This window comes from Pleurodeles waltl, chromosome 2_2 (assembly GCF_031143425.1).
Source record: "Pleurodeles waltl isolate 20211129_DDA chromosome 2_2, aPleWal1.hap1.20221129, whole genome shotgun sequence".
In the NCBI taxonomy this organism is placed as follows: Eukaryota; Metazoa; Chordata; class Amphibia; order Caudata; family Salamandridae; genus Pleurodeles; species Pleurodeles waltl.
The window spans coordinates 644710763-644726299 of NC_090439.1; the positions used below are offsets into that span (position 1 = coordinate 644710763).

The 15537-nt window shown below is 43.8% G+C and overlaps 2 protein-coding genes across 3 annotated transcripts in view; one reads left to right on the forward strand and one right to left on the reverse strand.

Moving 5' to 3' along the window:
• TMEM68 (transmembrane protein 68) overlaps positions 1–6836 on the reverse strand; it is a 145159-nt gene extending 138323 nt beyond the window's left edge. Inside the window, exon 1 of the mRNA XM_069220192.1 lies at positions 6619–6836. The gene's annotated coding sequence lies outside the window, so the exon portion shown is untranslated. The remainder of the gene's footprint in view (positions 1–6618) is intronic.
• Positions 6837–7073: 237 nt separating this feature from the next.
• Positions 7074–15537, forward strand: part of TGS1 (trimethylguanosine synthase 1) — a 279522-nt gene continuing 271058 nt past the window's right edge. Inside the window, exon 1 of one of the 2 annotated variants that reach the window (XM_069220193.1) lies at positions 7074–7361. In XM_069220193.1, the coding sequence (XP_069076294.1) occupies positions 7258–7361 (104 nt within the window). In that variant the 5' untranslated portion in view covers positions 7074–7257. The remainder of the gene's footprint in view (positions 7362–15537) is intronic. The other variant, XM_069220194.1, reaches the window with a different exon arrangement.

Below are 15537 nucleotides of genomic sequence, written 5' to 3' on the forward strand. Positions count from 1 at the left end.
GAACTGGGCCCTGATAGAGGCCTTAAAACCTTTCACACAACCCTTGACCAACTTTGGCAGGAGAGAGTTTCTGGGCAAAGGCAGTCAACAAAAATAACTTGCAAGCTGATAAATCTATGGAGGTGTCTTGCCTATCTTTGCAACGCAGGTCCTCCCAGTCTCAGTCGGGCTTGCAAGAGCAATAGACATCTAAGGCAGAGTTGGATGACGCGCATGCAGATTCTGTCCCACACAAAAAGAAGCGCAAGTCCCGTCATGCTATTCCTGATGCACCGTCTCCGGCTGGTCGGAATCGCCTATTCTCTCCTGAAGATATAACTCATCCACGTTCCACCGAGTGGGTTCCCAGTGCTGAAGTGTCTCATTGTGTGCAAGCTAGGCTGCGCAAACGTTTTGAAAAGGAAGTGCGCAACTCTCTCAGATCTGAATGTCCAATGCCTTCATTGGTCGGCAAAGTAGCGGATACTCCAGAGTTAGATCACAGTATGGTGATGTTTCTGAGGAAATTTGCCAAGGATCCCAAAAAAAAGACTGGACCGCGCTTAGCGTGGTTGCCAAGGTGAATTGTTAGATTTGTCAAGTCCATTGACAACGATCCTAGATTTAGCTATCCAATCTAAAGAAGCGAATACTCCTCAGGATCCAGACGTTGTGCTGGAATGGACGTGCATGCTATTTGTCTTTTGGGTAACGCCAACTGCGCCATCTTGACTGAATGCAAGCGCTCCTTCTTAATACGCCTTGACCCCAAATTGGCAGGGTTAGCAACTAATGAGGCTGGTGCCTTTGCCAATGGTATGCTGTTTGCCGATAATTTTGTCAAAGATTTGGGCAAATATGTCGCAACCTTCACAGCTCTGGACAAAGCTCAGTTTAATATCAAGAAAGTATTCAATAATGCTCTTTTTGCCGGGGCTGGACGCTTCAAAGGCCGAGCACCAGGCGTAGATTTCAGGCTTCCAGATTTGTCACTCAAAGGGGCAGAGGAGGTTCCTCTGACTATCAGACCTTCTACCCCAATTGTCATAGAGGACGTGGCCGTTCCTCCAGAGTGTATCGTAGAGGTGGTTCCACTCCAGACAGCAATACCCCAGGTAAAGGTCATTCCATTTTCTGAAGTAATTTTGGGAGGCAGGGTGCAGCAGTTCCTCCCAGCATTGCAAAATATTACACAGGACCCATGGGTGTTACAAACGGTCCAGGGTTTAAAACTAGAGTTTTACGCTTCCCCGGTTCAGAGGGTTCTTCCTCCTCCGCTTCTCCCCCAACACCCTCGCAGAGTGTGTAGTTTTCGAAGGGAAGATTTTTGCGCTCATACAGAAAGGGGCAGTTGTACAGATTTCGCCTCATCCTCACGGTTTCGTAAGCACAATTTTCTTAGTACAAAAAAAAGTGGGGGGTGGGTTCCCGCTTAGTACTAAATCTAAAACATTTCAATTCATGGGTTGTATACCGCTGAGAGAGCGTAGATTTATATAACCTATATTAGAGGAGAATATCTATATTAATGTGTGACGATACTGCATAGAAACTGTAATAATAGCGAATTTGCTTAAAACACGCACCTGATTTGTGACTACGGTAAATGGCCACCAATGTATACGCAAACTAATAATGATGAATAAAATGTTCATGTTAGATTCAATTAAGCTTATATTAACGCTCGTATTGATGAAACTGTATTGAAATTCCTTGTAAGCTTTAAGTATGCGTGAGCTGCAGTTTAGTTGCTCAGCTCTCATATTAAATTGTATTTTTCAGTTTTTCCAGTGTGCTAACTCGAAAAGGGCCATGACCCTGCAAATGTTCTTTTTCTTCAGCTTCGAAGATGAATGTATCTATATTAACACTGTTTCCCAAGCGCATAATCGGTGCCTTGGTTTAGAAAAGTATGAGCATATTGAAACAAGTGTAGATTAATGTAATGTACAAGGTCATTTAGACCGATGGACAATGGATCTGCTGACCCAAAGGACGTGCCAAGGAGTTAAGTAACACCGGATGTGCCACCTCCGAAGACGTCAATTATGAAGACCAATCAAAGAATAACAAACTAATGTGGGGTGACAATTGGGATTACCTAATGTTAAATTGGATAGGTTGAAGACAGTGGGGTATAGTAAATGTCCAAGAGAATTTTGGGGCAATGTACTACCGAAAAGGGATAAAAACCCATGTCACTGAAGGGTCATTAGAACTAGGTAGGGAATGCTATTGATTTTATCCGGAAACTCTGTCACTCTGTTTGGTGACTTGAGACTTATTAGAAACTGTCCTCACCCATAGACTGCCCTTTCACTTATCCTCCTTATGAGGGTAGTGCCCACTTTTGCCCTTTAGTTGAGTCCTGACTGATGGCGTTTTGACTGATGTCCTGAAGATGAAGACTGATCCTGAGTGCTGACCTAATCATTGGAGGGTAATTATGACAATGCAACTTGCAATTTGTCTGTTTGCTTTTCCTTTCTAGGTACCAACTGCTCATTTTGTTAGAGACCATAGTTAAAGGTTTTACAAATTGGTGTTCTAAATTGTTTTGCATGAAGCCCAACATGCTAATGCTAATCAGTGGTTAGGACAGGGGTTCACTTAAACTGACGCAAATAGACAAACGACTGACATTATGCTATGTTGAATTGACGTGTGTTCAGAATTCTGCTATCTTGATCTATGTTTACGCCGTGTTATGTTCTAATATTTGTGATTCTCGCATTAATGAAATCTTATCACAGTTGTCATATCGTAACTATGCTGTTGTGTTTCTTGGCTTTGAGATCAACGCACATATTTTTAGATTGTAACTAATAGGGAATAAACTTCATAAACTTCTATCAAAGGTGTGGTTATTCATGGCTGAAAGGTCATGGTTGCGTCATCAATTTGATTAATGTCTTAGACCAAAGTGAAATGCATTGTGGTGATAAATATTGATATATTGATTGACATATTGATCAGCTATCTCATCTTACGGTGTCTCTCAACTGGGTCAAAAGATTCATTGGCCTAAAACCAGTCCTAATGTGTAATAAATTAACATAAAAGGACGCGTTAACACCGCCATTTCAAGATGGAGAGCATACATCTTCTCCAAGACATGTTAAGAGACGGAGATTGGATTGGATCTCAAAGATGCATACCTTTCAGTACCGATTTTTGCTCCCCACAGATGTTTTATTCAATTCCAATGGGGGTCCCATTGGTTCGAATTCACCGCTCTTCCCTTCGGGCTGTCCTCAGCTCCTTGGTGTTAGACCAAGCTTCTTCGACCGGTGGTGCAATTTTTTAGGAAACGAGGAGTGAGACTTATCATATACCTCAACGACATTCTAATTATGGCCCAAGACAAAGATACGATCCTTTGCTATCTCAATTGGACAGTCCAATTGTTACAAGATATCGGGTTCGTCATAAAATCTGAGAAATCCAGCATGGTGCCTGCACAGAGTATCGTGTTCTTAGGTTTCCAGATAGACTCGGTCATGGCTTTGTTACTCCTCCCTTTAAGCAAACAGACTTCGATCAAGAAAGAGTTGAAGAGAGCCTTTGCTTCTCTGACAATATCATGGAGGACGTTCGAACGCCTAGTTAGCCTTCTTGCGTCAATTCAAGCAATTTTTTCGGGGCCGCTGCATTACAGGGCCCTTCAGAGGCTGAAGATTTTACATCTTCGGAAGGGTCTTCAGTATTCAGAGTTGGTTCTGCTCACAGAGGAAGCCAAGACCGAAATCTCTTGGTGGCTCTCCCACATGGATGCCTGGAATGGCAGAGCGATATTTATCTCCAGTCCAGATGTGATAATAGAGTCGGATGCCAGCCGGTGGGGCTCGGGGGCACAGTGGAGAGGGGGGGGGGGGTCGTTGGTCCCCAGGGGAATTGAACTATCACATAAATTGTCTGGAACTCTTAGCGGGGGGTTTGCAATCAGATCACTTTCCCCTTGCAGAGTCCATTGTTACATACTTCTTCGGATAGACAATGTGGTCACGGTCAGGTATATCAATCGCCTAGGAGGGACCTAATCTCGTCTATTAGCAAAGATCGCGAAGGATTTTTGGCATTACTGTCTGCATCACCAGATTTCGGTGATAGCGGAGTACATTCCAGGCCGTTCCAATACGACAGCGGATTGGAATTCGCATTTCCTGCGGGATGGCAGTGATCGGAAGCTCAGGCCTCAGATTTTCCCTGCTCTTCAGCTGAGGTGGGGGGGGATTTGTCAGGTAGATTTGTTTGCTTCCTGGTTGAACAACTAGGTTCCGTGTTACTTCAGCTAGAGGCCGGATCATCAGTCGATGGATACGGATGCAGTCCTTCAACTGTGGCTAGGGGATCTGATTTATGTGTATTCCCCCCTTTGCTTTGATTCTGCATGTCCTGGCCCAGGTAGTGCGACATCAAGCAGAGATTATCTTGGTGACTCCATATAGGAGCACAACCTTGGTTCCCATCTGCGATGGCCCTCTCGTGTGACTTTGCAGTGATGCTACCAGTGTGCGAGGATCTTCTCAAGGATCCGTTAGGCAACTCCCACCCTCTGATTCTACAGGGACTATTGTCCCTGATGGCTTGGAGACTTTCAGGAGACTATGGCAAGTGCCTAGAGTTTCGGAATCTGCACTGTTTTTCTTATCCCATTCTTGGGTTCCCTCCACTCAAAAGATATGAGCAAGCCAGGAGGAAATGGTTGTGTTGGTGCAGTGAAAGGAGTTTGGAACCTGTGGGGTCAGAGATTCATGTCATAGCCAAATTTCTATCTGACTTGGCAGCAACTTTGGCTTGTTGGGTCAAATGGTTATTGCAGAGGCAGGTATAGATGTAAACATGTTTGGAGCTTGTTCTGTCAGAGGAGTTATGGCTTCTAAAGCTTTTTCAACAGCAGCTAGACCAGAGGACATATGGCAGCAGCAGACTGGTCAAATGACTACTTTCAAAGTATTTTATCATAATCCGAAGCCTCCGGTATTGCCATAGAATTAAAAAATGTCTAGCTAGCGCGTCAAGAATTTTAGATTCTATTAAGGACATGGAGGCGAGGATTATCCCACCCTTAGTAAGTATATGCTATATGTTTTGTATGATATAAATGCTGTTTTATGATGTATATTTGTGGATATTAGTTTTTGCTTTTCTTCTGCAGGGGCGAATAATACTGCTTCTTGAATTCTTCGGTTAAGATGTTGGATCAGGTGGACGTTCTGTTCTGTGGATGAAGTAGCCAGAAGGAAAGTTGGGATGGTTGGCACATTCCAAGAGGGCGCTCAGCGGACCAGTGTCCTGCAAGTTCTAAAAGGACTCTTAAATTTGTTGTTTTCCGCAAAGAAAGAGGAAAGACTATTGTGATTATGCTATTTATATGGTCAGAGAAGAGCCATGATTGGATGGCTGAGTGTTCATGGGATGTGTAGTTTAAAGTTTATACTGTTTTTCATTGGCTGCTATGTTGTCAGTGAATAAAAGAGAAAGCATAATCTTCGCCTCCGTGTCCTTAATAGAACATAAATTCCTGATGCGCTAGCTAAAAAAATGTAATTCCTTTTCAACAGGTTGTCTCTGGGCTTGGCAGAGGTACAGAATTTCTCATCTCCAGATCGAGCATTGGAGTTAGAGGTACAATAAAGCAGTTTATCACTTCACCTGTGTGGCGGGATAAACTTATGTTTTAGTGTTTTTTTTTTTTTTACATTTAGTTGGTTACATCTGTATTCATGGTTATATGTGGCAGGTATGAATATCCATGTTAAGCAAAGTGATGGGGTTGTACAATGTGATCTATATGAAATAAATAAAATGTGACAGCACAACTTTAATATTGCCTAATTGTCAATTTCATTTGGAGACGTTTATTAAAATTCATATTTACTTGCAGACATTAGATGTTAAGTTGCCTACCACTGAATGCATACTTTCTAACTCTGCCTTGACTCCGCACCATTTAGGGCAATCTCGGCAGTGCCCCTATTTTAGGGTTCCATCAGTTATTGTTTTCCAGATCCAGAGTGAATGTGAATAAGACCAATTTACAGTTTTAAATGATTAACGCCCTCCCCCCGCCCCCAATACTCTCAAATCAGTTAGTTCGCTTTGAGAGCAGAATAAAGATGTTGTGCCCCTAGCCAGATGCCTGATTGCTTCACCTTACCTAAAGGACCAATAGTACGAACTGGTACCAATGTACAGCGGCGGTCCTCTATATGTGTTATAAAGAGCTCAACGTGGGCCAAAGGGACACTGCAGTCCGGAGGAGCAGGCAGGTAGAAATACCACTTTTGACACCAAATTGTTAAAACGCGCTACACAATTCCATGGACTTTACAAATTTAAGTAAGCTTTTTTCTTTGCTTGATGTGTGAGGCTGACAAAGCACTAGAACAGTTTTTCAAAGGAAATACATACAGGATGTAAAGGGATTGGGTTAAGGAGGTTTGTCCCTATTGGTGTTTGTAGGGACTTGGCAGGCAGCATATGGGCAACTTTACTCTGCCAACTCTGCACTGTCATCTGAGTGACATTTAATAACACAAGCAACCTAGCACTATGCTGCACCATAACTAGCTCCATGTCTGCGAGGCCAAGCTGGTGAGCATTGCGCCCCTAGCACAGATCTCACTGCAGTCTCACCTGAACCGGTCGGTGGCGCCGGCGTGCTGTGGGGAATACTCCAAAGGAGGAGTGGAGGAAGACGCAGCCCACAGAGCGGGAGCCACGGCGTAGGATACGAGAGATGCTCGTAGAGATGTCGGTAGCAGTCTAGGAAGTGAAGACGAAAATCACACGCCAGTACGGGCCGGGTGGGCTGCAGAGTATCAGAATGCTCGCACAGAAGTTAACTGGAATGCGCCAACCGTAGGGCAAGGCTGCAGTCTTCCGGGATCACTTCACCAGTAATAAATTAGCAGACCTCTCTCAGCCAATCAGCAGCAACAGTGTAGTCTCCTGGCACTCTTGGCCAATGAACAGTTCACAACCGCTTTCCCAGCCAGGCACGTGACAATAATTCAACCAACCAATCCGAGATTATCACAGTACTGCCGTATCTAAGAAGAATATGTTTTCTTGTACCTGATTGACTGAGTGCACTTAGAAGCCTCTTTTCAGTCCCTCCACATGCAATAATTTACCGTGTTTACCAGTGAAAAGGCGCAGTCTTGGAACGGGTTTCACATCTGATGCTAGTAGTCAAGAGGCCCTGCAGCATCTCTGTGGTGCTCTTGCTTACAGCTAAGACATCTCTGGTTGCTTCTCTCCACGGGAAGCAGCATGTTGTGCGAAAGGTGGAGCATGGTGGCAGAGATCGTTTTGCGTATAGATGAGTTCGGTGAAGACAGTGATATCGTGTGCCTTTGCTCCCGAGCCTTTTCAAAGTAAGCGCACGTGCAATTCTTATGTTTTTTCCCGTACGTTTCTTCAGAGTGAAGTTTTACCGTGCTGATGTTGTTGAGCACTCTTTTTTTTTCTTACAGTAAAACATTTTAAGCGCTTTATTTTGAGATTGTCTTAAGCTCCGTATTTTGAGGTGGGCGACTTTAGAGGGGCGAGAAAGAACATCTCTCACGTCCTCCCATTCCCCTCACCTGTCCGATAAGGCAACGGAGACTCTTAATGTTTTGCATTAATTTATTTACATTTGGTAATAGAAAAGTACCGGTGCATTGCGTAAGAGGAGCACTTGGTATCTCTCTTGGGATTCCTTGGCAACTAACTCGATGTAAAAGATGACTATATTTATAATAATAATAATATGGTGCATTTTTAATGAAGATATCAAACATTTTGGGTCCCTCTAAATAGAAAAAAATAGCCATGAAGGATCAGTGCACCAAACCGATGCGCGTGTTGACTGCTTTTCTTCAGTCATATCGGCTATTTTATTCAATAATATAATTAGATTAATTATTACTCAAAAGAACACCAACCTATAATTGGGTAAAGAATCTGTTGTGGAATAACGACTATGGTCCATAAATTGCAAACTGGTTACCAGATGTCTGTGAAAGGACAAATAGTTCGGATACACTGATAAATAAATTGCACTACTTATCACACATCATGTATTATTTTTGCAACTATTATGTCTGTGCAGCTTAAAGGTGTCTGATATGTTTTGCTGTTTTTGAGACAACACTTTTTCTAATAAAATATATTCAATGTAATTTTAGATCCTCTGGCTGTTGATAATCTCCCCCTCGCCCCCATTACAATGCCCTTTTGGTGTTACAGTGGAAGTACGTGAGCAAAAGGCCACTATTTGTCTCTGAGGAAGGTTCTTACTAAAACCGCAGTAAGGGCATAGTACATTATAATAAATTAACGTAATAATAAAAAAATATTGTTCAGCAAAGGCCTCAATAAAGCAGATGGCACTTAAAAGCAACTAAACCGTAATAGACCAAATTGTCAATTTAGATAGGAAATGAATGTTTTTCCCTCCATCGGCCTATGTGTAGGCCTCACAAGTGACGCTTATCAAGTTATGTTATGTAACTTAGCATTTGTATATTCTGTATCTACCACCATGATGGCATCATGGTGCTAACTGTTCAGAACGATTACATGCAGTTGGTTTGAGAGATGTGTGTTTGTAGTATTACCTATGTGGAAATTGCGGTTTTAGGTTCACAAGGGCCTCGTTTGTGGTCTGGTTTTGTTGCAGGACACTTGGCACTGCTAGTCTGCATGCATAGTATTGTATTGTAATAGTATTTGTATAGCGCTTACTACCCCTGATGAGGTGTCAACGCGCTTTTCGGCGAGTAGCACGCTACTCCGGAACCCAAAAGGAATTAGAGGTGGGTTAGTATAGGGAAATATGAGTACACTTTTAGTATTATTATGAGTCACTTTGAGCCGCGTATATGTGAGTTTGTTAGTTGGATTAACTGGTGTAATGGAGGGGTAGAGGAGGGAATAATGTAGAAATGTTAATTGGGAGTTTATAGTAATAGGATGAGGCTTGGGATGAGTAAGGGTCTGTGGAAAGGGTTAGGGAGATCATAGTAGCAGGCTGGGCTTTGGATGAGTCAAAGGTGAGATAAATGAGGGAGAATTTAGTAGTGTTGTTTGGGAGATCATGGTAGTAAACTAAGGTTTGGGTGAGTTACATGTGGAAAGTCAGAGTGGGGATGAAGGATAGATTGATAGAGACATGACATATGGTAATGGGTAGACAAAGTAAAGCTTACAAGAGAGTAAAAATATATATATTTATTTATAATTTTATATATATGTATATATACACATTTTTCGATCGTTATTTTTATTTAATTTATGTATACATTATTATGAATAAAAATGTTTAATTAACTTATAATTTGAATTTTATTTATAGATTTTTTTTTCTCTAGTACAGTAGGACTCGAGTATTAAATAGGTAGATATGTAAATAAGTAGTAAGGGAATATATGATCAAGGAATATAATAAATGGTATAACATGAGAAGAAAAGTAGCATTGTATAAACATAGACTTTCAAGATTTGTAATATTTGAAGTTAATAAATAAATTTACTTTTCTAACATTTATTTATCGTTACTAAATTTTTGAATAGCCAAATGCTTATGATAATAAAACATTTGATCAGTGTGATATAAAATGAGAGCAGGGATTCATAAGTATCTAAAATAACAACTTATCTAGGAGATATGCAATGACCTATGAATATGTTAAGCATAGAATAACACATATATATATATATATACACACATGACTACACACACATATACACATACATATATAGATACATACATATACATATTTAAACTGTAAGTAGATATACATTAGTTAAACCGGTTTAAAGAGTATGCGTGCGATTTATTGTTATGACATAGTAGCGATATATATTTCCTAAAGAACTATTCATATCCAGAATATACACATAATCAGATTAAAAATATGTATCAACACAGGCATATGCAATCTATAGCTGTTTGAATATGGTGGTTATGAAGGAAAGAGCCAGCTTTTGAGTAGTCTTCAGAAGACAAGATAGTTATCTGTAGATCTTATATTTGGGGGTAATGAATTCCATAGTTTGGCTGCTTGAACGGAGAAGGGTATACCACCTATAGTTTTTTTCTTGTACAGTGGTGTTCTAAGACGGGGTGCCAATCTTGAGCGGAGGTTTCTTTGTTGAATGTATTTGGTTATTTTGTTTCTGATAAAGAGCTGTCCTTCTCCATGTTTAGCTTTGTGGGTGCTACAAAGCAGCTTGAAGGTAACAATTAAAAATTCCCCTTATCATGTCCATTAAGGCTGGGTGGGTCATGAAGGTTTGTTGTTATAAAATTGGATCATGGTTTTGAAGGTTTGGAAAGCACTGGCATGTAGAGCTGTAATATCCTTTTAACAAACATTAAAAAGAGGGAAATCAAAGAAATGAAGGGAAACTATAAAAGTAAAACATTGAAAACAAAAAACTGGCCAACAAACCCTGACACTAAGGTGCATTCACTTTCAGATGGATGTCTACATGTTGTCAGTAAATGCTGTTATTTACAGGGCAAACATGCCTATGACTGATGTGGACTGAACTGTTATTTGATGCAGTACGCTGTCATGGTTGGAATCTGTGTGTAAATGATAATCAGACAGACCAAAGTCGAAACAGCGCTGTCCCAAAGAACCTCTTAGTAGTGCTATGGATATTTATTTATGTATAAATATCTGTTATTTAACTATATTTTTATTAGAAGCTCCTGAACGACACCTAAGAGATTCTAGCAAGAATTATTACAATGCAAACCTTCTCCCTTTAGGGTTCTCAGAGGCGGTACCAACACCAAAATATTTCCCTACAAAAGTAATCTGTGACATTTCATGTAACAAAATACTTCCCTGTAAGCTTTAATACGGAGTAATAACAATCTACCTTTAGGTGCTTATTGAATTTAAACTATACTTTTCACAATCAATATGTCAGGTCTACTGCTTTTTTATTGTAACTTTTCATTGTAAATAGGTCTAAAACCTTTGTCATTCGCTTGTCACCTTAACCAACACCGACCTACTGTTGTGGTCATAAGCCTTCCCACAAGGCAACCATCAGGTATTCCACCATTAAATTACAGATTTGTACAAAATACAGTTGTTAAAGCAATATCACATCACAACTTATAGAGCCTAATCAGTATTACCATAGTTGAAATTCTCCATCTCCAGGTGGTTCTCGTGTGGGTCACCAAGACTAAAATTCTTGCCTACTATGGTAATGTGCAAGATTCCATGTAACAAATACTCACCAACAGGCTTTAGCAGTGTTTGAAATGGAAAAATGGAAGTGCGGGTACTCTCTATCAGAGTACCTGCTTGATTCTGAGAAGTGCTGGTACTGCCCAATGAAAAGTATTACATTTTTCTTGAGAAGCGCAGGCCCTCTCCCTTTCAAAATAGAAAAGTGCCGGTACTCTGTACTGGACTGTACCGGCCCATTTAAAGCACTGGGCTTTAGGGCAGTGTAATAACAAGCCGCTTTTAAAAGCCTACTGCCTTAAACACATGCTTTTCACAACAAGTAAGTAAGATGTACTGTCCTTTTAAACAGATCACACCTAAGCAATCAGATGTAACTTTTCCTTGTGAACAGATAAGATTACTAGCACAGTGAGTCCGAAACCTTTTAGAACCACAACCCTCTTTTTAGAACAAACAACTTTGATGGCCCACCTTCCTTTTAATGCACCCGAGGCCGGGTGATTTGTTATTTTTTATTTATTATGATTTTTTTTAATGATGTATTTAAAGCAACATGTAGTAGCACATTTACAGGCAGCACATTTCCATTACAATGGCCACTGAATTTGAGCAGACATACAGTTTTACTGGTAAAACTATATAGCACACAAATTATATTGTTTGGAAATCGGGTTTCTGTGAATATTTATCATTTGTACATGGCCAAGCAAGTGCCTTGATTTGTTTTTATCCATTAAAATCTTGGTTCCCAGCACAATCCAGAACTACAAAAAAGCATTGGGAAAGCCAATAGGTCTTTCTTATGTAACAGCAGGATGCCTGCTGTTCAGTATGGCTAAAAGCGGCGTGGTGCAGAGAATAGAGTGGCACAGAATAGAGTGGGTTGAAGTGGGGTAGAGTAGAGTGCCATAGAGTAGAGTGTCAGAGTAGAATGGAGTAGAGCAGAAAGGCATAGAGTGGAGTGACATAGAGAATTATATTTGTGAGTGTAAGTAACTAAAGTGCCAGTGGAGATGGCAGATAGGGTGTAAGCAACATAAATAGATGTATACCTGTGTTTAAAAGTAGGAAAGCACATTGCACGGCCAGGAATAACACTGAAGCTCCTGTTTAAAAAAAAAAAAAAAAGAAAGAAAGTGTGTTGCAAAAAGACGGAGAAGAACAAAGCTGAGGAAGAACACATGTACTTGGTCCATGTTCCAGGGAGGAGCTAACAAGAAAGGAAGGGGCGCCTACAGGAGCTGAGCAATCGAAAGATTGCAGTTGAGATTGACAATGAAAAAACCAAGTGGTATGCTGAGGGTGGGTTGTAAGCCCACTGAACAGTAAACCCTATGTCTTCCAGTACAGCGACTATGCTGTGTGTGGGGGGGGGGGGGGCGAGACCTAAAAAGGTCAGATCTGTTCCTGGGAAAGAAAGAAAAGAAAATCCAACCAAAGCCAGACATTTTCTTCAAATGAGGGAACTCAGGGTGTCTCAGCTCTAAATGTAAACATTACTTGAAAGAATCCAGGACTATTATCAATGCTAACGGAAACTTGCTACCTGGAAACTTTCAAATAGCCTACAGAGGACTGTAATGTTTCTATAGTTCAACCCTAATACACTTTACTACATCATGAGGATATTATCGTTAAGTTAATGTGCTAAAATAGTTTTGCAAAGTCATCAGGTAAGAGGTATGGCAAAGGAGAAACCTGCTCCTCCAAAATGCAGCCAAGGACAACTGCTCTCCTTCAATAACTTTAGATCTACATAATATAATTTAAATTACAGAAAGTGTGTTGACTCGGCTTATGAGAATGAACTGGGCACACCTTTAAAGGAGGTGCACATTGACGCTACGCTGTCAGATATGGAAGCAACTGTTTACAGTTGTGGAAAGTAGAAGTTGGAGTTGTGAATCATTTCTCATCAGCATCATACAAACTGAGTGGCACGTGTGTCTAATACCAAAGCAGCTTGAAATGTAACTATTCCCTTCTTGTGGCACAGAGCCATGGCAGCACTGTTACTCAAACTCTTCTGCAGATCTGGTGCCCAGAAGACATTCCTGCATGAAGATGCACGAGAGGGGTGGGCGTGGCCAGGAAGCCGAAGATGGCGCACGCATAATCCCCTCGCTCCGGAGGGGCCTGCAATTATCCGTGTAAAGTGTGGCGTCCCCGGGGCAATCTGTGTCGGAGCTGCGGAGGGCGCCCGAGGGGACTGGCCGGGGAGCCGTGGAGCCCATTCCCGACCCTAAAACGCAGGTCTGAATTGAGCCAGTGGAGTGGGGAGCCGGCGTCCCATCCCTCGGCTGGAGCCGGGGTCTTGGGTGGAGACGTGGGCCGGCACGGAATCGGCGCCGACGACCGCGCGCACCGGGAGAGTGCCGGAGCGGGCCTGGCTGCGGCGGAGTCACGGCCCAAAAAGTGAAGAGTGGCCCCTGAACGAGTGGGTGCCCAAGGGTACTGGCCGGGGAGCCGCAGGTCTGAATTGAGCCGGTGGAGTGAGGAGCCGGCGGCCCATCCCTCGGCCGGAGCCAGGGTCCTGGGTGGTGACGCGGGCCGGCGCGGACGACTGCGCGCACCGGGAGAGTGCCGGAGCGGGCTTGGCCGCCGGGGAGTCACGGCCCAAAAAGAGAAGAGCGGCCCCGGAACGAGTGGGCGCCCGAGGGGACTGGCCGGGGAGCCGCGGAGCCCTTTCCCGACCCTAATAAGCAGGTCTGAATTGAGCCGGCGGAGTGAGGAGCCGGCGGCCCATCCCTCGGCCGGAGCCAGGGTCCTGGGTGGAGAAGCGGGCCAGCACGGAATCGGAGCAGACGACCCCGTGCACCGGGAGAGTGCCGGAGTGGGCCTGGCCGCCGGGGAGTCACAGCCCAAAAAGAGAAGAGTGGCCCCGGAACGGGTAGGCGGGATGCTAAATACTAGATGTGTAAGGCCAGGCTGTTGGAGCGTTGTGGCACTTTTGACGTGATCGGCTTGAATGAGCAAGCAGTTCGTTGTGGAGCAGTGCCGATAGAAGAGCTTTGAGAAACTATCTTTGTTATCATAAAAAACACCAACAAGAAGGCCAAAGCAGTTACATTTGACCTTGTGCCGGACGAGGGGCTTAATGCTGGAACCGAGATAGATTCTTGTAAAGCACCAGCGCTATCACAAAATGATGAAACAGTCGATCTGCGTTCTCCCAACATCCTAACAAGACATTAGACTGGCAAGCAGGGCTCTGCCTTGAAGTTCCAGATTGCCCCACTTCCTAGTAGAGTGAAGGAAGCTACAGTGGCTGCAGGCTGGAGGGTGCACACCCCTGTGCGCCATTTTTCTGTGTGTAGAGCAATCTGTTTCTTGCTATCCAGAGCCTCTGATCGAACATGACACTTTTGTGGCCTCCGTAAACGACCTTTTGGCCGCTGACGAGAGTTGTTTTGTGTATCGGCAAAATAAAGCCCTCCCAAAGGAAGTGGGCTCCAAAATCAGAGCATTATAGCTATTGTTCACAGGGAACTCCAGTGTTCATCATAAATTGTTTGCAACATCTAGTATAGGAGGATTTGGGTGGCCCTGCCAGTCTGGGGCCACGGAAAAGAACTGACGGCCCTTGAATGGGCGATGTGACGGCCGGGGCGCCGTAAGAGTCTGCGCTCCGCTGAGCAGCCAGACACCGGGACAAGGAGGATCTTGGAGTGGGACCGGGAGGGGCACCAACGTTCTAGGGACGGCACTGGTGAGGTGATAGAGGCCTGGAGTGCGGGAGCAGCTGCGCGGCGGCGCACAGCGCCTCATTGAGACCGGACGGGCCCCCTCTGAGGAACCACCAAGTAAAGTCACCAAAGAGGTGACCCGAGGACGCCCTGGTGAGACTCGGAGGGGTGCAATCCCCAGCACACACTGTGAAGAGGTGCGGTTGGGCTGGCCTGGGCCTGAGGGCGGCATATGGCCGAGGACCAGCAACGGGGAACCTCCCATCCCCGCAGAACATACAAGGGACCCACTGAAAGCTGGCGACTGCCAGAGTGGTATCCCAGAGGTCTGGTGGGATGCTATCTGGAAGCTGCGGTACGGCCTGAATCGAGCCAACAGCGGAGGCCACGGGCGGAGAAGAGTCCGCAACAACAGTCTAACCACTGCCTAGGTCCCGAGGGCGCGACCCTTCATATACTCCATGTCCCCCAAGAATCGACACAAGAGCAGAATCATGGACACCGCTGCACCCTCTGGGCACAAAGGAGGGGACCCGCAGGACCCATCGCAAATTAAAGTACAGGACACCCTAGACAAATTACTAGGGGCAATCGAAGACACAAAGACAACGCTACAGCACGACATCGACCAGGGCGCAGTCGAAGTGGGTCTCTTGAGGGCAGAT